The 27,563-nt window shown below is 38.4% G+C and overlaps 1 protein-coding gene across 3 annotated transcripts in view; it reads right to left on the bottom strand.

The window, feature by feature from the left end:
• RIMS2 (regulating synaptic membrane exocytosis 2) overlaps positions 1-27,563 on the bottom strand; it is a 257,498-nt gene that overhangs the window by 58,029 nt on the left and 171,906 nt on the right. Inside the window, exons 22-24 of one of the 3 annotated variants that reach the window (XM_053467729.1) lie at positions 17,471-17,650; positions 14,468-14,577; positions 3,518-3,607 (exon numbers count right to left, since the gene is read on the bottom strand). In XM_053467729.1, coding sequence (XP_053323704.1) covers positions 3,518-3,607; positions 14,468-14,577; positions 17,471-17,650 — 380 coding nt within the window. The remainder of the gene's footprint in view (positions 1-3,517; positions 3,608-14,467; positions 14,578-17,470; positions 17,651-27,563) is intronic. The other 2 variants (XM_053467730.1, XM_053467731.1) reach the window with 2 other exon arrangements.

The raw sequence follows: 27,563 nt of genomic DNA, 5'->3' as shown, positions 1-27,563 counted from the left end.
CAAAATATAAAACTATATATATATATATATATAAATATGTAAATACAAACATTTAGGCAAAGACACACATGATACGGTTTCCATTAGAGATATTGTGCAATTTGTGAATGGGGAGGATGTTTATTACCGCAGCTTGAGAATAATCTTATTGACCCCATAGGACACCCCCTTTTTGCAAATAAAGAAGGGACAGGCCATCATACAGGTATACATTACATACAGGGAGAATACCAGTCGCTCTCTGATCCCCTACTCATTGATAGGGCTATGCAAAGAACAAAAGGTCATCCATTCCGTCATTAAAGAAAAGAATATTGACCTGAAGCAGCGAAAAGCTGTGGCATTCACTACTCATAGATGTTGTGGGATGGATGATGTTCTAGGTTATAACAAGTCATGAGATCAGTATTAGTTATACAGTGAGAAATCAGAGTCAAGGATTTGGAATGTGGGTTCCATGTGAGTTTTTTGCCTTATTCTAGATCAACACTAATGTCGCACAAGTGGATCCCTTGTGTTTTTAATGGCTGTGGCTGTTCCGGCACCATGCAAAGGACTCAGCCGCATAGAATAAAACAAACATAGAAACGTAGACTATGATGCCAGTTAAGTGCCATCTACTCTGCACATCCTTCCTCAAACCACAGCCCTTGGTCTGTTCTTAGATTCAGGATCTACATCTCACTGTATTAAATGATGCGTATCGTGAGCTGTATGCAAGTTGCACAGACTATATATTCCTGTTACAAGTTCACATTGTGAACTACATGTTCCACAACGTATACCACAAAACTGGGGCAGATCTCCCTGTTGGGGGATCAGGGTCCCTGGTGCGCTGTGTTCAATGCGCCAGCTTAGGAAAATCAGAGATCTCCATTCTAATGAGATCGTTTATACTATGGAGGTTTGTCGCTAGCTGCAAAAGCCTCCCTAGTATCGTAGCCCAGCGCTGCGCATCCTTTTGGGGCAGTACACCATCTGTACATTTCATTTCTCGTCAGCATACTTTTAGGAAAGTCTGTGGCAACAGATGTGAAGAACCGCATAGTAACCCATGTCTGGGATCATTATTTGCTGACTCGAATAGTCACGTGGGGCAAAACCATTGAAGAAAGTAGAGTTAATATGCACAATATATACATTAATTACAAGCTAGTAAATGTTACACTGATCACTGTACAGAAGTAGGAGGAAATAGAACTCAGATTGTCTTCTCAAACGTAGCCTTTATGGAGTCTTCATTGAACGTTACCATTTACGCCGACCCCAGCTCTGAATTAGGTCTCCACTTTGCACATCAAGCTGCAGGGGGCGCTCTGCTCAGCATTAAATACGACCATTCATAAGAGGTTTTTTTTTTTAATAAACATTCATATTCCTTCAAAAACTGTACTAATGACAATGAGTCATGGCCAACACACAGCATCATGGGTAAAAAAACAAACACCGGTAACGCAACTAAACATCACATATAGATCACTGCCTTTTATTAAAACTGCATTAAACATGAGCTAGAAAATATCTGGGATACACCAGATTTTTCAGTTTAATTTATTGTATTGCAAGACCGGTAATTTAATCCAAACTCATCAACAAATTAGGTCACAGCGGGCATAAATGGCGAGCTGGGATTCTTGTAGTGATTTTAGTGTCCATTTTTCTCATAAAATAACCGCGGTGAGATTTACCACTCGAGAGATTATGCGAGTATCACAAATCTAGGACAGGAGATCCAGACCAAAAGTAACCCTCCGATTGTGAGAGCCATAATGTTCTGAAACTCAAAGGGTAAAGAGAATCTAAAAACAAATTCTTTTTATATTTAATCTGCAGTTGAATGTGGAAGGGTGTATAGATGCTATTCACTTAACCCTGAAAATGATTGCGTTATCATCTTACATATAAACTGCAGGGAAGTGAGCAATCGGACTCGACAGAAGCGCCAGCAGTTTAGGTCTTGCAGATTTTGATGTTAAGAAGAACTTTCAGCAGCAGAGTTTATAGTTGAGGCTCCTTGGAGTTAATATTGTTACCCAAACAGACACATTTGGGTTTTTCTGGAAGTCACGCAGTATGCGTCAAAATGCGTTGCACGCAAAACTTTCTGGAGTACATTGAATACTGGCCTAGGCTGACCAGAGTAGACTAAAGGCAAATCCCCCATAAATCTCTATTGTAACCAACCCACTTACAACCAGCAAAGCCTCCTAATGTCCTTCTAGGGTTTAGTGCTTTTCTCCCATTGGGACTTAAAGCACACGCTCTCAGAATTAACCAAATTGGCAGCTGAATAGCCTTTGTTACCCAATGTATGGCACTCATTCAATAACCCTCAGAAGGATGAAAGGCTGAGTTGACCCTGCATGGATTTGAACCCAGTGTTTACCAACTGAGCTATCTCAGAACAACACATCAGCAGAAGTAGGTCCCGGGGGCAGCTAGGTCAACCAACCAATCAGAACCGGACTACAGAATGAACAGATTTCTCTGTCCTGTTTTCATGTTTGCACTTAAATAAACCATTTAAGCCCCACAAGTGAAATGTAATAAGTACAAGGAAAACGCATGGCATTAATGATAAATATGTCAGCAGCCCGATATCTTGGCTACCTGAGCTGCTACTTGAGACTCCTTTTGAAGTTGCATTGGTATTCACTTAACATCTATGAATATACAGCCTGTATGATCGATTATATTTTAACATTTTAGAATACCCAAGAACGCAACAAAGAAGAAACATGAGAAGGATTGTAGGTCGTATAGAGAGAGGCTTAAGAAAAAGAGATGAAGGTGGTCACAGCTGAAAACAGATCAGTAATAAGACCTCGCTGGCACTGGAGGCGTTATAGCCAAATAAAATACATGTAGACTCCATGTTCAAATGTTTGCTGGTGAATTCATACAGACTGGTTATTCATCTGAATGGGAAGGAGTCTAGTAGATCAGTATAGATTATACCACAATTGGTTTATATCCCATGTCACCATTGTTGATCTCACAGCTATACATTAGAAAATGAGATTAATGTGTAACATTGTGTCATTTTCAACAAATTATTGCAAACCTAAACTTAGCCAACGTATTTGCTAGCCATCTGGGAAATGAACTGCAATAGGCTATGTTTTCTTCATTCTTCATAGTTTTAATACCTGCAAAGAGTGCATCATCTATTTTTTTTGTTTGTTCTTTTATTTAATAATGTCTAGTTCATTATTGACTTTTTTTCTGACCAGGGATGATACACAACACTGAGTTAAGAGCAGAGATAGGCAATCTATGTCCCACCAATTGCTGCAAAAAGCCCCGTCTACCAGGCTGTGCCTGGTGATGCCACTAGGGGGTGCCAGAGGTTGCCTATCACTGGCTTTAATGTCCCACTATAGCACACTACGGCTACACATTTCACATCGAAGTGAAGAGGAGACACAAAGAACACACTCGGTACAAAAGCATGAGCTTCTCTCTAAATCACATTTAAGTCTCATGCTTTTAAGTGGTTTTCCAAACCCTGACAAACCTGTCTCAGAATGGTGTTTCTTTTTCGGTAATTGTTTGTCATCTGTTATTGCACCATTCACCTTCCCCAGCTGGTCTTCCCAAGTAACTTCTAGCGTAAACCAAAAGAAATTAAAACTTGTCAGAAACAGAACATTAAAGTTCACAATTAAACACAGCCTTGGAACACACTGGGGTTCTACTTAGGAAGCGTAATTGGGGGAAATGACATTTAGGGTAGGTTTGGCGTTCACTGAAGGCAGTCATTTCACCGACTGGAGATAATTTTTGTACATATACGTATTTAAAGGAGGTTATATTCCAAAATAAGGTGTTTTTTATGGCTATGGATTCTCCCAGTAACCTGACTTTCCGCTTGCATTAACATGTAATTAACATGTGCATTAACATGTGTAACAGAGCTTCGCATGGCAGGAGGCACTATGTATTATAGGGTGTATTTTTGGAATATAATTTTCCTTTAAAATGCAGCACTTTACCATATTACAACAGGAATTAGCGGACTATGATATAGTTTCCAGATCTTACTTATTCCAACAAGTAACCAGCTTTCTTGAACATATGGCCATTGGACAGGATCTGCCTAGATTTTGCTCCAAGAATATTCATTAGGAGATTATATATCACTTCTAGATTTATATAAAGCAATCAAATAAAAGGATGATCAGATGTGCCCATTATCAGGATGCATTCCCCCGACACAGTATTTATGCTCATGGATTCTATTTGACCCAGGCATGTCAAAGGTACATTTTATTTCAAATGCATCTTGCTTTTCTTGTTTCTAATGCCACTAAATGTAATTGCTATTGTCAATACAGTAAAATCAGTGATAATGAACAGTTTTAAAACACTGAAATTAGATTTATACCTTAAAAAGGCTATTCCTTTTATTATGAGTTTGTTTCATCAAATACAGTGTAATATCTTTAGCTCCTTTGCCATGGCATTCGCTGGGTTTCGATTAGAAAATTTTGGCAGATTGCAATTAAAAGTCAGAAAAAGATTTAAACCTCTATTAATAATGATTCTGCTGAAAAAGCAATCCAACCCCCCCACTCCCAAAAGAAAACGTAAGTAAGAGCCGCTGGGTGTATACCACCCTTCTATACCACCAGAGCTATAACTACAAGAGATATGTATACATTCAGTGCCTCCATATGAACAGATGACATGGCTGCTGAGGGCCCCTACTTGGTCAGGGGCCTCCTTAATAACCACTGCCAGTAACTTATGCTTAGCCCTGCAATTCTTCAGTCTCCAAGCAAGCGAGTAGTGTTTGGCCACACCCACTCCCCACCTAGACCCCGCCTACTCCCCACCCGCTAAAGGCTACCTTCCCCTTAAACTGAAGCCACTCAGGGACAGTATAGGCAGGTACGCTTACACTGACAGTTTTAAAATATGAGACCCCCATATTTTGTTTAGACCCCATTAAAAAACTAGAGTCCCTATATATAATTATTGATATAATTTGCTTTAGCAGAAAAAGTACAGTATAACTTATACAATAATAATAAAAAAAAATATGGCCACATACTTGGCAAGAACGGCTATAAATATTCCTCTAGGCCATTTCCAAGACATGAAGTTACAATAATAACCCCTCCATCCTACTGGACATGGGATGAAGGTGAGGGTGGGCACTGGGCTCTACTGTATACCCCCAAAGTGTATTTATTATCCCCATCGCACCCCACATGGGTGGAGAAGGAGGGTGTGATAGACCAGGGACTATGTAGTTTCTTCTTTTCTTCTGTTAAATAAATATATTTTTAAATTATACTTGCGTTTTCAACTCGCAGCTCTCCAGCTGGTGAGCGTTTGGAAGATGTGAGTGATTTTGTTGTGAATCCAAACGCAAGCTGGCATTTTATGATTTCAATTAATGCTTCCGCAAACGCGCATTTTAGTGAATAGACCTGCCCGTGGCACAGACAATTCAAAAGAACTAGGAACATGAAGCGGCTGCTATTTCATACAGCGAAATGTACTTGGCAATAAATAATTCACGTTGTAGATTTTAGGTAATTTGTGGGGGGTTTTATTCCAGTTTGGAGATATTTGCTCACGTCAGAAGGTTTTTATTGATTCACTTTGCGGTAACCGGTGGTGTCCGGCATTTCATTCACATGCATCCTAACACTATTCCTGTATATTCACTATATCCACAAACATGAATAAGAAGAGTACACACTGAGATCCACACGGCTCGTACCGTTAACTATTTGTGATGTGTTGTGCTCTTATTTTTTACTACTCCAAATTATAAAATATGAACCTAAATATGAAAAATCATGGATGCTTAACAAATGTCATTAACCAAGAATGCAATATTTTAAAAACGCACAATTTATTTCCCCCCTATTAAAGATTGACAATATAGCTGGAGCGAATGTACGCATCACACAGGGGGTTAATACTGCTCTCTAACGCCCCTAAAGGAGTACGCTAGAGCATCAGTAAGCGGATGAGCACTGTCACGCTACACAGCTCCCCGCAGTCTCTGCCCGATCGCAGCTCCGCAATCAGATACAACGGCTAAAGTGCGCCCTCTCCTGGCAGATTCAAAACCCACATCCCTTCTACAGAACATTTACAACAATTCTACAAAGGATACCTAAAATCCAGTTTCAATAAAGGATGTTTTTCTCTCATCAAATGAATTTTATAAATTACACGCGTTTTAAATATGTTGTATCGTTACCTGAGATTAGGTAATTTCACAAATTACCTGTTTTTTTGTTGTTTTTTTTTGTTTAATAAAACCAGTATTGATCCAGTTTCCGTACATCAATGTATAGAAAACACATCTCATCATGTTAACTGGATCACTTTAAGACACTGGAGGGCCAATGACAAGAGCTTTTAAATATGACACCTTCAAAATGCAATTTAAACAAACCCTGAGCATGGTACATGTTAATAACACGGAACAGAATCTCTGTGGTGCTACAAGTCCTCTGATGTTTGAAGCAGAAGGCAAAGTGATGAGACTTAGCAAGGAGATAAGAATTGTAAACAGGACAATTAATTACACTTGACATTGTGCATAAGTAACTTTGAAATAATCTATTAAATTAAATCGTGTGGCCAATGCCTTCATTATTCTGATAACGAAGAAGAATGAGCCAGATGAATTCTGAGGGGTCTATTCACTACAGTTTGCAGGAGAGTTGAGGTTTCATCAGCCTGACTTCACTAGACATTATGACAAGTCAACCCCAGTGAGCTTCTGCTACAGGAAGAGCTTAGCTGGCTCTGTATAATGTATAGTTAAGGTTCTTTAACGTTGCTTTACACATGGAGGTATGTATCATACAACGTCAACTCAACACCTCGTGATGCCTCTTTATAACAGTGAAGCTCTCCTGCACAATCTTCGTGAATATACACTTCCGTCTTCCATTCGGGACTCCACAGGTGTGTCGTGGGACGGATTTATGCTCCAGTAGTGAGAGGCTCCATTTAACTCTGTATTGATAAAGGTGATCTTCTCTAGATATCCTCTACTGATCTGGCCTGAAAATTAGCCTGTCCAGCCGCAGGGGTTCTAAGAAATCACCCTGCCTCCGGATTGGCTGAGAAAAGCACGTCCGCAGTGGATCGCCGTCGTTTGTGCAGCTCAGGTGACAGCTCACTTTCTCAATAAAAAGTAGCCTCCACTTTACTGTAAACGGTTAATGACCTATTTTGTGCTACAAGTTAAGTCTTGCTTGTGGGTATGTAGGCCTTCCCAACTACTCTTACTACATCAATCTGAACTAAGTGGAGTAACATTCTAATAAATAACAACAGAGAGGTGGAAAGCATTTTAACACACGTTATAGAGTCTAAAATCCAATCATCTAGTCATCTACTACATGCTAAGATGCAAAAGGACACACAGGATAACATATTAAAGTGGTTCTGTCAACTAAAATACAAACAATCATAATAAACCATATGGAGGGCAAATGGTTTACAATACACCTCAGTGAGAATGCGACCCTCGCACCTGATTGGCTGCTCAATTAACATTTTTTTTCTATTAAGTTTAATAATTTATAAAATAGGAAGGGTTAATAAGTGTCCTAAGTGCATAAACCATAATGGGTTTCATAAAAGGTAATTTTCAAATATTTAAATACAATGATTATGTTTTCTTATAAATTTAGCTAAACATGCAGCCAAAACTGCCGCAATTTTCTCATTTTATATTTTTCATCCTGTGACAGAGCCACTTTAACGTTCATAAAAGTGTGAACACAGCATGTAGGGAGAGTCTTGTTCTAATAACTACTTTAGAAACTTGCCTTTTCTCCCATTAACAGGTGGACTCTGATGTTTCTCTTCAAAATCTTTATGACATCAAAAACAAATAAGGATTAATAATCAAAAGGACTGTGGATTATGAAAAGAACCGATACACGGCAGGTAGAAAGAAGTGTTGTTGACACTGCAGGAAGCGAAGGCCCAATATTCTGTTTGGGCATTCAGATGCTTTCAGAGTAACAGTGCTTGCACTACCACGCTGCCTCAGTCGGGACAGTGAAAGCTGGCACAGGGGAGACCAAGCTGCCGTCAGATATCATGGATGCAGGTGAGAGCTGCTACCTTATCCCCTGGGGGGCAGTTAAGGCCAAGTGGCCCCATCAGCCCCTCCCCCTGGTTATTAATATATGCACTGGCACACATATTTACACACACACACTCACACTAACACTTAGACATACACACTCATGCGAAAACATAAACTAATACATACTGTCTCTAACACACACATATACACACATACTCATGTTAATACATGCATACTCACTCTGTACCTAACCCCCTTACCCTCTCTCTGTCTCTTTCCTTCTCCCTCTTCTCGTCTTAATTTTACTGTTGGGCCGTGTAAGATCACAAGTGGACCCTTCCAATCCAGACTGGACCTTTTTAAATAAATTTTAAGCGGCCTGTGGAAACTGCCCCCCAGGCCAGCCATCCCCTGCATGGATGATACTCACTGCAGGTGTGGTAAGTGACAGAACACAGTTCCCCATGACCATGAGGATGAAATAAAATATCCTTTGTCACACACTGGTTTATGCTGTCAGGGTGGAACATGCTCAACTTAGAAACTTTAATTAAACATCCTACAGAGTAATCACAAACAATACAATTCAAACAAAGAGGCTTTGTTACAAAACAGTTGTGTAAGAGAACAGAAAAACACATGCAAAAATTAATAATATTAAACATGAAGATTAATGAAGTATCAACAAAACCGTTTTAAACATGAATATGAATAAACCTATAATTATGTGAACAATATATATAAGGGGATTCAACTAATACCCAAGTATTGGGCCCAAACAAGCAGCTTCAATGATCTGTCACAGGCCCCTTATTGGCCCTTGTGGACTGCTACATGAAATAGGGCCCTAGCATCCCTCTACCCAGGACTGGGCACAGAGGGACTCTTTCTGGGGATTGGAGCTTAGTGGCTACCTTCCAAGCGTTGCAGGCCCCTTTCTTGGAAATGAGGCCTAGGGCCCCTTTCCGGGGAATGGAGCCTGGTGGCTCCATTGCCAACTTTAGGGTTCGGTAGCCCCACTGCAAGCATTGGAAAGAAAGGAAAGGATCTTAACTGTGCTACTTAGTGAAAACAAATGGCGAAATGTATGGTCTGGTATGTACCATCTTGTTGCGTGGCTAGAAACTGCATAGGTTTACCACTACAAAGGATGTCTAATCTATATTCAGACTAACCTGCCTCCACCTCTGACCCCTGCTCGTCAACATGTTGAAATTCATCTTCTTTGTATTGGCAAGCATGAGAATTTAAGGGAAAAACATGCATTCATGGTTAGCTAAAAGCACAACAGAAAATGCTGCAACAAACAAATGTATAAAAGCAACGCATGGGAACATCTGCAGTGAAAAAACACACACAGGCCTCGGAAGGAAATCCAGTGATCTTCATTGCTGATGTTGTAATCATGTTGGCAAACTTTTCATTTTAGATTTTAAGACCCATAAAATGTTTTGTGTAACTTTTTTGTTCCCACAAACCTTATACAGGCTGAGACCCAGGGAACGCAAAAGCAATTATGCAATGAAAATTCTAGTTTTTATAAGGCTTCAACACAAAAAATTTAACAAATCTATATTTCAGACATGCCACTCCTGCAACCTACAACTCCCATAATGAGAAATTGTGGCACATATCTTACATGATTGTCAGTCACTGGTGCAGTTCCACATTCATACCTGGCCTGACAGTAGACCAGAAGGTACCTAAAAACCTTCTCCTGCCAGTCAACAAACTACCTCTAGTTACATATTCTACAGTAGATAAGATGTGAGTATATAGCATAACTTTTGTGACTTCATGATTTGCCACCTCTTTTCATATGAAATCATCTATACTTTTACAGTCACTTGTATCATCAAATCTTTATATTTTACATGTTCTTAGAAGAACACGGAATGCTCAAACAATTGCGAGACAGCATAAAACCCAGGAAACCCAACACTCCCCTGTTATGAACAAAGAAAGCAAATGAAGCACAGCAACCGAAATCTAATAGGAGACAGGATTTGTAAGACACGCATCATCACATAGTAAACTGGACTGCAATTGACATCGTGATTGAGGAAGTTAAACATCCCTGCTCGCAATAGGAAAAGCTGGTAAAATATTGAGGTGTACAACACTGTATCAGTATAGGACTGTCCTGGGGAGGCATAGAACACTGTATCAGTATAAGACTGTCCTGGGGAGGCGTATAACACTGTATCAGTATGGGACCGTCCTGGGGAGGCATACAACACTGTATCAGTATAGGACTGTCCTGGGGAGGCATACAACACTGTATCAGTATAGGACTGTCCTGGGGAGGCGTATAACACTGTATCAGTATAGGACTGTCCTGGGGAGGCGTATAACACTGTATCAGTATAGGACTGTCCTTGGGAGCCGTATAACACTGTATCAGTATAGGACTGTCCTTGGGAGGCGTATAACACTGTATCAGTATAGGACTGTCCGTGTGGACAGAGCCATTACTGTGTGTGGGATTGGTGATCTTCCAGGGCCATCATGTTTTCCATTACTTGAAGCAGATTTTTGGCTCACCAATTTTTCCTTCAGAAACTGAAATAGAATTTGAGTCTGTTTTCTATTTTGTGTGCAGCCTGTTCTAGACATGAAGACGCTCATCATGACTTAAAAGCGGTAAGATCAAAATTCCACCTTTTGCCAAGCAACTTTTGGCTTGACAGGATTTCAGACCAGTGGGGGCTAAGCTCACTAGTGGTGCCAATTTTTGACCACTGGGGCCAAGCTCTTGAATTGAGATGGATCTCATAATTTGCTGGGAGTCACCTGTAAGATACATAAATAGCAGGAACATGTAATGTGCCACTAAGGAATCTTATAACCTATTGAAAGGGAAGAACTGGCCTTTGAAACTCATTAGTGAATAGCCAGAGACAAAGACTTGTATTGGCTGCATTAGGACCAATTTGGCCCTTAGTCAATACACTTTTTAGACCGATGTTTTAGACACAATGTTACAGATAAGCATTAAACCTGTCCAACTGCATTATTAACCTATCACAAACTCAACTGGACAGATCCAATTTAAACATCGGTATGGATTGAGTTATTTAGTAGATCAGATAAAAATGGATCTCACAAGTGAAATGAACACGGAAGGTGATTGGTTAAAAGCAGTGATGGCCAAATAAGTTATATGTAACAATCTCCGGGAAAGAAAACCAAGCTTTGGACATCAATTGCAGTCGGGTTTATTTAGAGATATTGCCCTCCAAAGGGCAGATAAGCAAAAACAAACCCTCTATTATGTACAGACCTTCATAAAGCTCTAGTTCATTGACTCCATTTTCTGAAAAGGGAACCAAAACAAAAGGGTTAAAAAAATAAATTTGAAGTATAGCACTTCATAGAAAACTTTACTATTAATAATAATATAAGACATAGCACGATGCAAATTTTAGTTTTTTCCATACACTGGTGACAAATACTTCTAAGTCAAAGCCTTATTTGTAAGTCTTTAAGTTTGTTTGGAATCGTTTCCATTAAAAGGTCATGAGATTTCTTTATCAACAACTGACTATTGCTAACATTGAGCGCAACACATTCGTTACTGAATAGTTATTAATATATCTAGTAACTCGTTCTACAGAGTTTAGATTTCTCTGCTGTATATTCTGTGCAATAAAAACAGTTCTTGCTCAATATTTTCATATCTAAAGCGAAGCTTGATCTTCAGAAGTCCTTACTGTTGTTGCCCGTATAGCATTTGCAGCGGGTGGAGGACGCTTTCCTCCATATTATCAGCCGCCAAAAGGAAAATTGGGACGGCTATTGATGAATGATGCGTCCAGTTGCAGAAGTATTCATTGACCTTTATTCCGCAGCAAAAAAACTGCAATATTTTGATCTTGCTAGGCCTTTCTGTGAGGTCAGAACAATGCCTATTATGTGGTGGAATATAGGTTAATGAACGTGTGTACACTTGTACGTGTGCTTTATGTGTTCCTGGGTTTTGAGGAGGCATCAGTAGGACCCAATACCAGTTTCACCAGCAACTGCTGTGCTTGAAACAAGATTTTTTTAAGCTTTTTAGTTGCAGTATCAATAAAACTTAACAAAGGTCAATTGCTTTCTCTGTGGCTCCCATCTTGTCTTCTGTCAGGCGGAAACCCCAGGACCACTGCGCATGTATGCAGACAGGCATTGGGCTTTGTGCCACTCCTATTGCACGCTTCTCTAGCGTCACTTTACATATCTTGGTTTACTCTCACTACAAACGGTCAAGCATGAAAAATCGAAATAGTAGCCCAAGAGAAAATGGCGTCTTTATCAAAAGTTGGTACCATTTATTAGGCCATCAAAGAAAAAAGCGTACATAACTTTCTATGTTGGCCCAATAAAAGATCTTCCCCTTAGCCATCTTTGACATAAGACTTAATTTTCTTTTAGTGTACTGGATATTGAACTAAATATATAACATGTTAAACAATTTTATTACTCATTGATGGACATATTGGTATAGCTTGAAACATACAAGATTAACTGTGTTGTACTTCATTATCTCCTTTAAAAAACAAACAAAAAAAAAACCTTGCAATAAAACAATCCCACTTTGCTTCAAGATGGAATCAATAAATGATATATACATAAAATATTACACTTTATTGTATCCACTGAGAAAAACAATTAAAAATCAGAGTACATATATATATAATGTGTAATGTTACTTAATAAAAATAAGAATGAAAAGATTCCACTTGGTTTCAAAACAAAAATATTAATTTTATTTGCATCCCCTCCGATCCAGATATTATTGGAAATATGGAGAGATCGAGACACAAACCTTTTATTCTAGCATTTCCTTGGGAAATAATTCTAATCTGTTCTATCTCAACAGAACCTTGTATTTGAAATCAATTGTCTAAAGTTTCCAAAAAACCATGGCCAGGACTTAAAAAGCATGAATCTCGCTATGAAACTGACAGTTCTCTCTGCCTGCGGTACGGCAATATCCCTGGAGAAAAAGAAGCAATTGGCTTTACGATCCAGGTTCATCAAAAAAGGATACATTAAGAGTTTTAGATGTTCACCTCTTGCTTCAAAACCGTTCTTTATATTATGTTTTTGCCCTAACAGTCTTACAATGCATTTAAATGGATGCCACGGATCAGTGCAGTCCAGCAGAGAGTGGAAATTACATTTTTACTTTGCGTATAGCCATATGCGGTGGGCAACAGTGGCCTAAAATAACACCGATAATGCTTGTATACAGAAACGTTTCTATATCGATCTCTTTCTGGGACACAGCTATAAATTCATACAACATCATATTTGATATGGTTTTGTTTTTTTTTAAAGTTCTCATAGGAATTTGTGTTATCTCAGCACCGTAAGGCATCTGTAGATCACATAATACAATGCTACATTAAAATGAGTGCCACATAACATGCATCTCTTACAGACAGCACGGATTGCAGGTCAGTACGAACACCTTAATGACAATGAAAGGTACGAGAGGTCCCAGGACAAACAAGTTTGATGATCTTGGAGCAACAGAGACCAAAGTAAGCCAAACAAAATGATAGCATGTCCTATATGTGGAATTTTAGACTGGGTACAGAGTTGACTTTAGTTCCAAAAGCTACCAGCAATATTATTGGTATAAAAGACTTAACTTAATCCCCAGGTTCAATTTCCAACATTCTGAAATACCAATTACACCGTAATTGTACACCGTAAAGTATCACAAAACTATAAAGAAACAAAGAGTGAAGACCTGAACACTATTAAAGGGTATTTTTGTTCTTGTGAGGATTTTCCCAGAAGGCATTAGAATCATGGTTATTGAGTAAAAAGAACTTTGTTTTTATTTATTTATTTATTTTACTTGGTAAGTTGACCGCTCATTCATTCACAATCCTCCAGGCTGGCCTAAAAAAGGTCAGATAACCATCAGCTCGCTAGCTCTTGGATAACAACTACGTAAAAGATCTCCCCCTTAGCCTTCTGCTTTTCCTAAAGGTTTACATGAAACTGGCTAGGACATATAAAGCATGAAACGTTGTCTACATGTGGCAATTAAATCAGCCTGCAGGACTTCTTTTTCCCTCCAGAGACAAAGTTGATTTATAGATATAATTCATCAGACGTACATGTCAAGAATCTTTACATTGTTACCTCTAACTCTAAAAAGTATTTTGCTTTATTTTTTTGCCTTAACGCTCACACAAGCAAGAGGCAAACAAATACTTGTTGCCCTTCGACATTTGCCTTTTAGAGGTTTCCATTCAAAGGATTAAAAAAAACCCGACCATGAGCCACATGCTTACCTTATAAACAAATTCACGTTGATATATAAAGTACATCTTGGCAAGTGGGCTCCTAAATTCATCTTATTATCATACTGTTCAGGCCTGTACTTACTTCTGTCCAGCGTCCCCTTGGGTGGAAGCTGAGGAAGCTGTCGACCCCTACGTCCTGCTAATGGAGTGCCTGAGGGACTTGTTTGTACAGAGCCCGTACGAGGGTGCGCCCTATAAAACAGGTTATAAAGCACAACGGTTAGGAGCCAAGCTATGTATATGTTAACCCTTCGAATGCAGAAGGAATGGGTTCACTCACTAGCACAGAAAGGGCAAATTTCATATTTTTACATTGCTATTATAATCCATAAGTAGTAACTAGAAACTAAATCATGTAAAACAAACAATAACCTGAAATTCTAACAGTGTATCCTGGATGTTTGGGATGTGTATCCTGGATAGTTTGGGCCTCGTCCTTTGAATTTGTATGGTAGCCAGAATTGAGGTTGTTTCTGCATAAATCATTTTGTAAAATTCACAAATATGTTTTTTGTATTTACTTAAACATTAGACCCAGTTTACAATGGGTAGATGTCTAAATTTTTTCCAAACAGTTAAGAATTTCTAACAACTAGCCTACTTTCTTGCGATATATATATATTTATATATAAAATCGTCACAGAATCGGGCAGTGAAAGAGGAAAGAAAATAGCCAGGATGGGTGGGTTCTGCCTATAGATGGAGTAATTCAGAGAACCACTATACGTCTAAGAGGAACGTGGATGAATGAAGCTATCCGAGATTTGGTAGAGGTCTCTTATGTTGGACGACAACTCTACGTTGAGCAACTAGGCCTTTGCAAATGTCACTCCTTATTCTATCAATGTAATATATTTCTAGAATATAAATTAATTGTTTTTAATCTGAGGTATGCGGGGCAAAGCCTACATAACTAACGGAATACATGCTGTGGGCTTCTTCCTTCCTACCAACCCAGACCACACAGGAGTTCATATAATGTATTTTCGTCTATTGTAGGAAACACGCAATACGTAACACCTACAAAAATGTAATTCTTGCTACATCTTTGAGTCGAAATAACACTATGGCATCATACAAAAGTACAAATTATACACCAGCTTTTATTCATATCAATAAACAATATTTATTCTGTTCCATGTTTCCTTGTTTTCTAATGTCCACCCTAAATAAATATATATTTGTGAATTTTACAAAAATTTCCATTACAAAATCTATTAGTCAAACAGTCTTATTTTGCATTCTAAACTTTACAAAATAAATCAAATAGTACCAATGCAGTCGTATAGCACATTAATATTTGATGACACGAGAATTTAACTAGACAGATTAACATTTAGAAAATACAGAAGAGAAGCTGCTATGACACGTGATGGGGAAAACAAATCATAAAATTCCATTAAAATGGGGAGAACAGAGGTGATAGAGAAACCATTATAAATCACATAAAAGAAATAACCTAAATCTTCACCCTTTTCTAAGTAAATAAAAGCAGTAAACTGTACGTATGTATTAATACCTAAATCAGTGCTGGCACTTCGACTACGTTGGACTAAATTTCCCATGATGTTCAACGAGCCTCGCTGGAAGCATAGACCATCATAGAACATCAGGGGCATCAAATCAGCCAGCACTGACTTACCCTAACTCCCTCAATTACATTAATAACATAAATATAACAAGAAAATGTCAAATATCCTTTATTACAATTAGCTGCATTTGTTGATGCTTAACGTTTATAATTGCATAATAATACGTCATGGCTGTTAAAAAAAAAAAAGAAGAAAACAAACTATATGTGATCAGAAGCCATTTCACTGATAGAACACAGACTGCATAATGTATAATTATATCTGTTCTTTTTTTCCCAGAATGCTCAGACTTTTAACAATTGTTTTGAACTTTATTTCAAGTAAACAATATACTATTGTTTAACATTTTCAATAACCATTTCTTCAGTTACCTCCAGTCCACTTTATCTACCCATTTATTTAACACTCCTTGTAGCAAGGAGGGACTATTGTTTTTGAGTTGAGTTTATGTTAGTGTAAGTATGTGTATGTGTGTTAGCCTGAGTGTGAGAAAGTTGCCAGTGGGGTAAGGGGTCGTGCCAGAGTGTGTGCTTGTGTGTTAGTATAGATGTGCATGTGTAAGTGTTTGTATGCTAGCATGGATGTGTATGTTTAAGTGTGTGCTAGCATGGGTGTGTATGTGTTTTTGTGTGTTAGCATAAATGTGCGTGAGCATGAATGTGTATGCGGTACGCATAAGTAAGTGTATTGAGCATAAGTAAGTGTATGTTTATGTAAGTCTGTGTAAGCATGTGTACATATGTGTGCCAGTGTGTTATCAGACTTCTGATTACTACCAATTAATCTCTGCATGGTAATTATAACGTTGATATAATGCATTATGCTGAGTGCATTTCTGGCAGTGAGGCATTTAATACAAAAAAAAGTAAAAGAAAAACTCAAACCCAAATGAAAATATTTTTATCTGATCTTTGTAAAAAGTGATTTATAATAGGTTAATAAGTGCTGAAAATATATCTTTACTTATGGAAGAAAAAAACATCCTGTACAGTTTGGTTGAGCACTGCCTGAAAAAGCTCAAGCTTTGTCCGCCAAACTATACCAAATGCTTTAATCATACAAGATAAAACTTTCTGCACTTATTAACATTCACATGTGAGAGACCCTCCATTTTAAACATGGACCACTTGTGTGATGGTATATGATGATTATTCTGTAAGCAATGTCTGATGAAAACAAACAACTTCTTATTCTGCAAGAGAAGACATGATCACCATGGTGTGTAATTTATGAGTCAGAACCAGGTTTCCTGAACAATGAGAAAAACCACAAAACAAATGCTGTTAAAAACTGTTAGTATACAACGCACAATGGCAGGCACACCATTATATCCGCAAGAGAATATAAGTAGTGTGTGTTGGCAATCAGAACGTTAGTATCTGGTGTAAGACGTGATCAGCCAAGAATGGAAACTAGACTTGTTAGCTACTTTGAAAATAAAATGGTGATAACTGTGGGGGGCGAAATTAGGCCAGGCGGTTGTTGCATTTCACCTCGATAAGGCAGGTGAAGGAGGGGCAGATCTTCCCGTCATTAATGAAGGCATCGACCTCATGAGGTTTGAGTCTGGGCGCTCAGTGGATCGGGAGCGGGAGGTGGTCCGCTCTAGCACAGGCCGTTGTTCGGTTGACCTGGATCTTTGATATGGCCCTCTATCTGCTGCGTCACAATTCCTGTAATGTTAGTCAAAAAGTCGCTGAGTTGAATTCTGCCACGCTTTGGGGGGGCAGGAGAGATTTATTTGGTTTATTTATTGGGTTACTCAATCTATAACCATATCCTTAATTAAAAAAAAGGTTAAGGTTAAATATAAACAACAAAAAAAAGCATAAAACCAACATTTTGAATTGTTGACCCATACTGTACATGGAGTTTTAGATCTGAACCATAATGATCATGTTTTAAACATTGGCAAAAACAAAAAAAAACATTGATGTACATTCATATCCGTGAACAAAAAACATTTTTAATACAGAATAAAGAAACATTGCACACGTTGAATCACTGATCACATACAATGCTGAATATAACCAAACTTACCTTTTGCCTCTAATAGCAACAATAGAAATATAACAAAAAGGTAAACATAAACAACCCAAAAATAGCATGCTAAAAACATACACAGCAAGTAAAGTCTAGATAAAGAATTAAGCAAAATGTTCACGTAAAACATGTTCCATGCTAATATATTCCACAGTTCTAAAAATACCTGTTATAAGATAGAAACATGGAATTTGGTGTTAGATTAGAACCATTTGGCCAATCTAGTCTGCCCATTTTACCTGATGAATCGGATCTTAACCAGTAGTTGGACTCACCTTAGATTTAGCCATATTCCTATCTCATGAACGTTTAAATGCCCTCAATGTATTAGCCTCTACCGCATCTGCCGGAAGGCTGTTTTACTTATCTGCCACCCTCTTGGTAAGATATTCTGACATCTCATCATTTCTGTCTGTGTTGGCATATATCCTGGGCGTACGTATCTCTTTCTCTAAGGCAACGGATGATTTGTATTGAATTACCACTCGTCGGAGACAGAGGTACAGACTTTAGAACCCAAAATATACTAAAATGTGAGGTATGCAAGGTTCCATCAAAAGATTTGCTAGGTAGAACTAGAAAAGTGGGTGATGCAAAAAGTTGATGAGGTGGAGAAAGTTTTGATGGAGGACGATTTGTGAGAAAAGAGGGAATGTGGGGAGACGCTGTATGGTATGGAACAAATAGGGACGAGTCTATCAGATATCTAGCTGCAGTATATCGTCAAAAACTATTTTACTAGCATGTTGCTTCGAAATAAAATATGTTGGTACATTTATTTTCACTCTTATATTTAAATCTACTTGTCATGGCACTCCAGATTTATTTGGTATTCATTATTTTTTTCCTCTGAAAGACTCCTTAACTCCCTAGTCATGTTGACATCACCTGGCAGCGGTCTATCTCCATGCTCCCTCTACTGGCCAAAGTCTACCTCTGTGTTCTAGTATTAGGGTAGAGGTGAGAACTAAACTTCATTAAGGACTGATTTCTCTTCCCTTGTACCCTCACCAATCTGCTCTGCCATGAACAAAGTCGACAACATCATAACTTGGTGTAATCGGTCACTACTAAAGAGGAGCAACGTGACGATACAATAGTCCCACTAGTCCCAGATTTTACTGCCCCCAAGTCTAAACTAACTATGTACAATCAAATCCTACATACAGGGGGGTTAGGGTAAGAAAGGGGGCAAAATAGAGGGCAGTCAACGGCTTATAATTCTTTCTAGAAGATGGTTTACCACACCAAATTCTGGTCAAGTTATTTTTAAATTACTCTTAAACAAAGCTAGCTTTAGCAATAAAAAACAAAATATGATGTCTGTTTTAAAATAATTTTAGCTTTTCACATAATATAATGTTTTGAGACAGCTGAATACACAATAGACAAACACCTTGACTTCTTATCTTTCCGACTACTGACTTTCTGACAATAGAATGTCTCAGTCTTAATCACACCAAAGGACCATCTGACACATAAAGGCCTATAAAAGACAACCTACAGGTCTGCAAGGAAATGTAATTTACTGGCGCAAAATGACTGCCCCTTTAATTTATTCTGCTCCCAAATTAAGAACAGCCCGTCTAAAACAAAATAACCAAATATTCCCGACGGGTTTCTGGTTCAATACTCATAGTCACCTTGTCAAAATAATCTGAGTGTGAGAAAATATATGTAAATGTTTTAAAATGTCAACATTTTTGGATACTGTGGAAACAATAAAAGGTTAGTATTATTTATTTTCTACTTAAGCTTCTAGAAAAGCCTAATTTCCAAATGTGTAATCGTCTGAAATGTCATTTCAATTAATTTATTTGGAAAGAATGTGTAGTAAGATTTTAATTACTTTAAATGTTTGTTATGCAAGTTTTGAAAAGTAACTGTGTACACTAGTGATAAAGACACGAGAGGCTGTAGCGATGATCTACTTCCCTGGCACAAACACTAGAACCTCAAAAGAACTGACAATAAATAGGACATGCCAGACTTGATGAGAAGAGGGGAGAAGACGCTATTTAAATTAAGCTGCATCCACTTTGCCTAGGAAACTGCTAAAATATGGACAACCCAGCCCAGACTGTCCTAAACAGGTGGTTGACCACACATTTATATGTTAAACATACAAACACACACATGCCAACTGTCCCACTTTCCCACTGAGCTGCTCTACTGTCCTGTTTTGGGAAACAGTGGAGGTCTCGGGCCTGTTAGGGAGGTCACAGTATATCCCCTGATGAGCTGATCGCGCGTTGATATTTATTGGGGCTGTAATCAATATAGACCTCAATCCCAGGCCCCACGGGTCCATCATTAGAGTATTGGAGGACAGCTCTGCTGATGTCATAGGACATGATGTCATATCCTGATACAACACATGTTTGGTGGTAAAGTAGATGGATGGTCTTGTGCTGACCTTGCCTCTAACTGCACCCCTGCCTCTAACCACACCCCAGCTCCACCCCTAACCAGACCCCAGCTCCACCCATAACCACGCCCTCCAATGAAGGTGTCATTCTTTGGACACCAGTAAAGTTGGGGTTGGGGGGTTGCAAACATATCATAATAGTGATAATATTATTAGGTTATTGCTTAATTTGGTTGTTGTTCCTACTGAAATATTCTAATGAGGCCACCATTTACATGGTGTACGGATAAAACCGGTATTTTATCTGTTAAAGTAGGGTTTTTTAATGGTTGGGACACTTTATGGCTTATTGCCCTTATAAGATCTGCAAGTTTAATGTGATCTAGAAATAACACCATTTTCCATATCACAAAGAGGGCACGGCACACCACACCGGCTTCTGCGCGTTTTGAGATGACTTACCCGTGGGATTCAGCTGATCCATTGACCATATGGTCTGCCCATGCACTTGCACCATTGTACAACCTTAACAACGCAGCCAAAACAAAAACGAGTTACAAACCAATAGGAAAGAAAACAAAAGTCTACAAACTACCTACTGCAAATGTCTGAGCTACTTTGTAAAATAATATAGGAGAATCATTAGGATGTCGGGTTTAACTTTGGACCAACTTGACATTGATGCTTTTGGGGAGATAAATGTTGTCCACAAGTTGACTCATTACGTTTGCTGTCGAATTCACATAAAAAGATATGATACTGTATAGCATACAATTTCTGGTGTCTGATTACATCAGAAGGTATTGATGGGAATTAATTATCTAGATGATTCTCGTATACCTTGTAACTCTGAATTAATTTCATGTACACTGGATGACTCCAATACAATATCTAAAAAAACACAATATAAATATGCATGGATACATATTTATATTCATAAACACACATTTATACGTCCAAATAAGAGGCCAGAAAGTCTAAAAATCCAGCATAGGGAGCATGGTTCCTGTGTGGCAGTGCCAGATTCCTACAGACAAACCCTGGGAGGTCCTTGGGTTTGACCCAGATTCTCCAGGTGAAGCAATGCTTCTCTGGCTTGGCTTCTTCTTTCTCAAGCCAGAGAGGGCTTCCCCCCAGTCACCTACCTTCCTACTCCCTACCGTCTAGGGCTAGCCATGTATGGCTCCACTTAGCCCCTACCCCAGAAGACGGAGAGCTCCAGGAAGCCCAACCTGGGAGGCTCCCATATATGCCCTCAGAAAGATGGCATTATACTCCTATTACTGAACCTCCATGAAAAATACCCATAGATTTTTCCACCAGCAAATTATGGGCCCAGGGTGCTATATCATACGGACTGTGTATTTCATAATGATGAATATATTGTATAAAGAAGCACATATCATGTAACATAGGAGTCCCTGTGTAAAAGGCTCGCTATAACTCCAGTGTAAATCTACCAGTCAATAAAACGTGCATTATCTTTCCTGGAAAGCCCATTAACATTAGTAGACCTTGGTAGGAAAATAGGTAGGAGGACTGTCTCTGCTTTACTGCTGCTGAAAAAAAATTCACAGCACTGAACCACTTTCTGTACAGTGGACCTTGTTAAGGAAGCCACAAAGCAAACCCATACTGTAGGACAAAATCAGAGGGGTGCCATGGTAATCTGACATGTTCCAGCAGAATAGCCCCACTAAAAAATTATGACCCTCTGTAATGCATAGGGGGCATCTTTTACCTTATACTACACTACTGCTTGTGTTATATTTTCACTACGGTAGTTAAATACCTTTCAGGATAACGGCCAGTGTCCTCGCAATGCACAGTAGGCACCCGTCTCTCCTGTCTAGTCCTCCTGAGCATGGAAGGAATAGCAAAGCTCTTTTATAGTTCTCAGTGACAAAAAGGGACTTCATACAACAGGGCGCACGCCAACCACCGCTTTAACTGCTCGAATTCTGCTTCAAAAGGATCCGCATGGCGTACTGACTGAGGTTAGTGAATTATATTCCTTTTATTCCTTATGTTTTGAACGTGATACGAAAAGCTCCTCAAGGGTTCTTTTTTGCGATTGGAACTACTTAAGGATACTGCACTATTTTGGCTTTATGTCCAATTGTCCATTTCTACAGATTTTATGAAGAAATAAAGATATTGTAAACTTTAACCCTTGAGGAGCTTTTCGCATTACTTTGGTTTGCGAGTGCATCCACTTTACAGATTTTCCAATAATTATTCGACTGTATTACACTATTGTGTGTTATTTTTTCCCCTCTATGTACATGCGCCCCAATATTGTCGGTTTTGAACATTTGAGGAAGTGTTTGTTGGGCAGCAGCAGTACAGATATTGGGAAGTATTTGTTTATAATATTTTTACACGTGATTGGTGTTTATTCTTAATTTCTTATGCTTTGGACAGTAAGAATGTTTAGGTCACATACACTGTGCATTATCATTTAATAATTGTTATAAAAATATAGTACATCCACTTGAAGCGCAGGTCACTATACCGTATTTAGGTCAAAATATTGCTATTTGACACACTTTTATGGAACTAGAACCAAAGCAAAGTTGTTATTCTGGCCCATTACATTTACCACAATCATACGCTGTATCTCAATGCTTTATATTAGGATTCTACACATTTTTATTTTGGGAAAATAACTCAAACTAGACTTATGACCCAAACTACTCTTTTCATGCTATTGCATACAAATGGCATTCATACACATATATATATGAATGGAATCATACATATGAGCGCACACGCATAGGGGGTACAGCAACATGTTCCACACCATGTGTACCTCTCAAGATCATTGTAAGCACCCTCAGAATAGGTACGGCACATCTTTCGGGAGCGCAGCAATCGGATCGCATCTTCACAAAAGATAGGGTAAATTGGGTGATCCTTGCTGCCGAGAAATAGGCAGAGATGGAGAACATATGGTGTATGGGCAGGTAATGGTTAAAAATGCATGGTAATCAAGTAAACATAAAAAGGAGGAGAATCACAAAAAAAAACTAAAACAAAAATGAACAATGTTAAAAAAAAAGGGTGGGGAGCGAGGAACATACCTGGGACCTAGTTAACCCTTTAACAGCCCACCAAGATTATTTTATTGAAGCGACTCTAATGCAGATAGTTCTATTCAATTAAAATCCTATATGAAACAAATTAGGAGGTTAATATATTCTATCAAGGTTCCTGTATTTAAGCAGGGTTTTCATATATATATATATATAGATATATATATATTTATATATATATATCTATATATGATCAGTTGTTTAGATATCATTTAATAGAATAGAGCGTCCACTCCAGACTATGTGATGCTGAATATCTGGTTCCCAGTTCCCAGGTATGACAATGAGAATGGAAAGGTACGAGCAGCAGTCCTATCGCCAGCTGGGGTTCTAGCAGCGTGTACGGGACCACGGCCAGGATTCTCACTATACAGTGCACTCGATGTACTTATTCTCTCTGGACTAAACTGAGATGGTTTCCCTCTTAACCCTTCGTTCCTACACTCATGAGTTTCTCTTTTTGTCTTTTATCAAAGATCTTGCGAGTAGAAATTTTTATTTTACAACAATCCTAAGCACAGTCCACATGTTAATGTTACAGTCCCATAGGGAGTCTAGCAAATGGTATTGAAAAGGTTGACAAAGTGTTGCCTTTGTTTTACAACAATGCAGAAAACACAGCATGTTGTGGCCCCATTTCTTTAAGGTGATCAACACGTTTCAGTTATGTACCCCGGAACTGACCAAGGTTGCAGTATTTGTGTTAAAGAGGCAGTTATGGCCCCTATTCCCAGGGAATGTCTACCAAAAATCAGCCTAGGGAACAATTCAAGATATGGATGTGAGATAGTTAGTGGGATTTAACCCTGTCTTTAAAATAGAAAATTAAAATCACGTGATAAATCCAACCAAAAGTAAATGTTCCCATTTATAGATAAATGAATTAAAATGGCAATAAGGATAGGCCTCATACGACAAATTCTAAATTTTCAGTTTTCCTGTTCCAAGCAACTAAAACTATAAAATTACACAGATATAATATTAACTAAGGTCTCAAAAATATATTAAAAGAAAAAAAATTTTTTTTAGAGGGAAAATAAGGGCTAGGGTGAGAGGGGTTGCTACAAGGAGGCATGAAACTGCTCTCTAAATCTATGGCACACTCCATACGTGCAGAGGTTAAAGGTGCGGTTCCACCCTCTCTTCAGAATAACGTATAATGAAAGCTAAACAGAGCATTTCAAATACAGGATCCCTCTTTCTTAACCAGGCTGTATAATTTTAGTCTGACCTCACATTTCAATAACAGCGCTGGGATGGGCTGTTGCCATAGCAGCAGAAAAGTTCAAACCATTTGAGGAAAGGTTACATACGCATAGCTGTTGGTAATTATTTGTCATAGTGGAACAGCACCTTTGAAAAATGGAATAAAAATAAAAACACAGTATAAAATATACCTGGGATCTCTGAGATGATGGTCGAACGACTGACTGAATCTGGTACGAGGAATAGTGAGATAATGACTGTGGTCATGGTAGGAAATAAGAACAATGAGATGTTTAAACAAGCGATGATGAGGGACATGACAAAATAACATGGCTAACTTACTGGGGGGGGGAAACAAATTCAGCCTCAAATCCAAATCCAAACATAATAACACTTCTTTTCAAAATACAAAAAAATGTGCAAAGTAAACAAAAAATGAGGATGGGAATAAAGAATGCAATCTGGTGTCAGATGGGCAAATAATTAATCAGGATTTGCTAGTATTTTTTTATCACATTTAATCACAGTAAAAAAATACCATAGTTGAAGGAAATTGGTGAATATTCTTTAAATTAAAGGTTGGACTTAAAGACACAAACCATTACATTTGGAAATTTATATTAATATTATTATTATTAACTTTTATTTATATAGGGCCAATTTATGCAGCGCTTCTTAAAATACACATATTCAAGGGTTCTGTCAAAACTAGAATCCACAGACTAAGACAAACTGATGCATTAGGTAGAGAGGGCCTTGCTCACAAGCTTACACTCTAGAAAGAATGTATATTTAAAATATATAAGTTATTTAAACGATGTATAAATATTTAAAATATTAATCAGAAGAGAGCTGGCAGATACATCGGGGAGGGAGTATTATTTATACTAAACCTAAAGTAAATCCTGAAAGGATGGGGAAAAGGAAGGCATTATTCCTCTTACCTCACCACGTAGGGGATGGGGGAGAAAATTAACACCCCTGACTAATAAGATTATACTCAGCCCTCCCCATCCTTATTTAATAAGCCAAAAGAAGGCAGAAAGCTCACTGTTTCAATTTGTCTCAAAGTAGTAAAAAAATTCTCAGCTTTTTTCCAGATAAGCATTTTTTTAATTAAATTTAACCCATGTGTTTACTTTAGCTAGAAATAAATGTAAATTTTTTTTTTACTGGGTAAAAAATGTCTAATTTGACAACAGGCAATAATATTATTCACAATTGTCTCAATATCTGTCAGGTTATACTCTTGATTTCTATAATTTCTCTGCAATAGCAAACAATTCCCACTTTGATCTCTACTGTTATAGAACAGAGGGGACCCGGGAAAAAGCAGGTTCATTCTCCAAATACCTGCTCATCCAGTACACAGTAATACTTACAAATAATATATACAGTACATACATATATATATATATTTGTGCGGGTGCAGCGCAGCCTATAAATAATAATCCACAATAGGCACATACTCATGGGATTTCTATTCGTAGAAAATCAGGTAATTTATTAGGTTTCACAGATCATCATCAACGTTTTGGTCTGAATATCGGACTATATATATATATATATATATATATATATATATATAAAATGTGCACGCCAATTCACCATATTTTTACACAAGTTCTCTGCAATCTCTTTTTTATATATGTATATAATTGTAAATCTATGTAATAAAATGTAAACAATAATTGTAAATCTATGTGCCTAAGCGTCGCGCGTGTTCTGTTTGACTGAGAGGGGTATCTGTGGCTTAGAGTGGTGTTTCGTGGAGCGTGGCCTGTGTGGTAGAGTGTGATATGCGTGGCTGAGTGTTGTGTGTGTCACTGAGTGAGTGGTAGTACAATCTGTATGGTGGGAGTGCAGGCCCGGACTGGCCATCTGGGACACTGGGCAAAAGGGCAAACAATACACACACACAGTGTCTGCGTGAATCCGCTGGGGAAGCCTGACTATGCCTTGTAATGCGAGACGCCCTAGTGGCTGTATGTAGAATTGCATCTAACAGCCAAGAACATGCTTTAGGCCCAATTGGATCAGCCATGGGAGCAATCATCTCCCTGCCAGCCCTCTCTCTCATGTCCCTCATTTCTAGTGCATATATATATATTATATGTATAGATAGGTAGATAGATAGGTAGGTAGGTAGGTAGATAGATAGATAGATAGATAGATAGATAGACAGATATATAGAATATATATATAGGCATCTCTAGTGCCCATAGTCTAAACTGGAAGACTGAACACATAAAAAACCATCTCAGCTAATGGATCTTTGGCATACACCTAACAGATCGTCTCTCTGGAAAGACCCCATCTCTCTATAGCTCCGCACATCCTGCTAACACTGCATATTGTTAAACACGAGAGAATACGCATCCAAAGCAGGTAAATGGAGCGTTAATATTAAAATGTTTTAAAGAAAACTGCTGAGACGTTTAGAAAGATGTCAGTATGACATGTGCTTAGTTATTTCTTTCATGATTAATGCAATTGCTCATCCGGCTATAGGCGGTGCAGTTGGTGCTGCCGCAAAAAGGCAATCTCCGAGGCCCTCCTGGCTCTTCACCCCGTGTCTCCCATATTCCCAGAGCTCTAATGAAAGAGAGCCAGTTATACATATCAAACATTAGCGCGTTACACGTGGACACATGGAGGGGTGGATGCCGCTGAGATGGAGAGAGTTGAGGATAATGGGATGACTGGTAGAGACAAGAAAAGTTAAAAAAAGAAGAAGCACATAAAGGTAACTTTAAATTATGGCAAGTGAGCCAGAGAGCTACATATACAACCGACCAATCAGTGATCCCTAGCCAATTTAATTTTAATTTAACACGGCTTCTACACATCCCAAAAAAAACACGGGAGACAACT

Source organism: Spea bombifrons, chromosome 5 (assembly GCF_027358695.1).
Source record: "Spea bombifrons isolate aSpeBom1 chromosome 5, aSpeBom1.2.pri, whole genome shotgun sequence".
Classification (NCBI taxonomy): Eukaryota; Metazoa; Chordata; class Amphibia; order Anura; family Pelobatidae; genus Spea; species Spea bombifrons.
The sequence above is the reverse complement of the archived record's forward strand: the minus strand, read 5'-3'. Positions and strand labels throughout refer to the sequence as shown.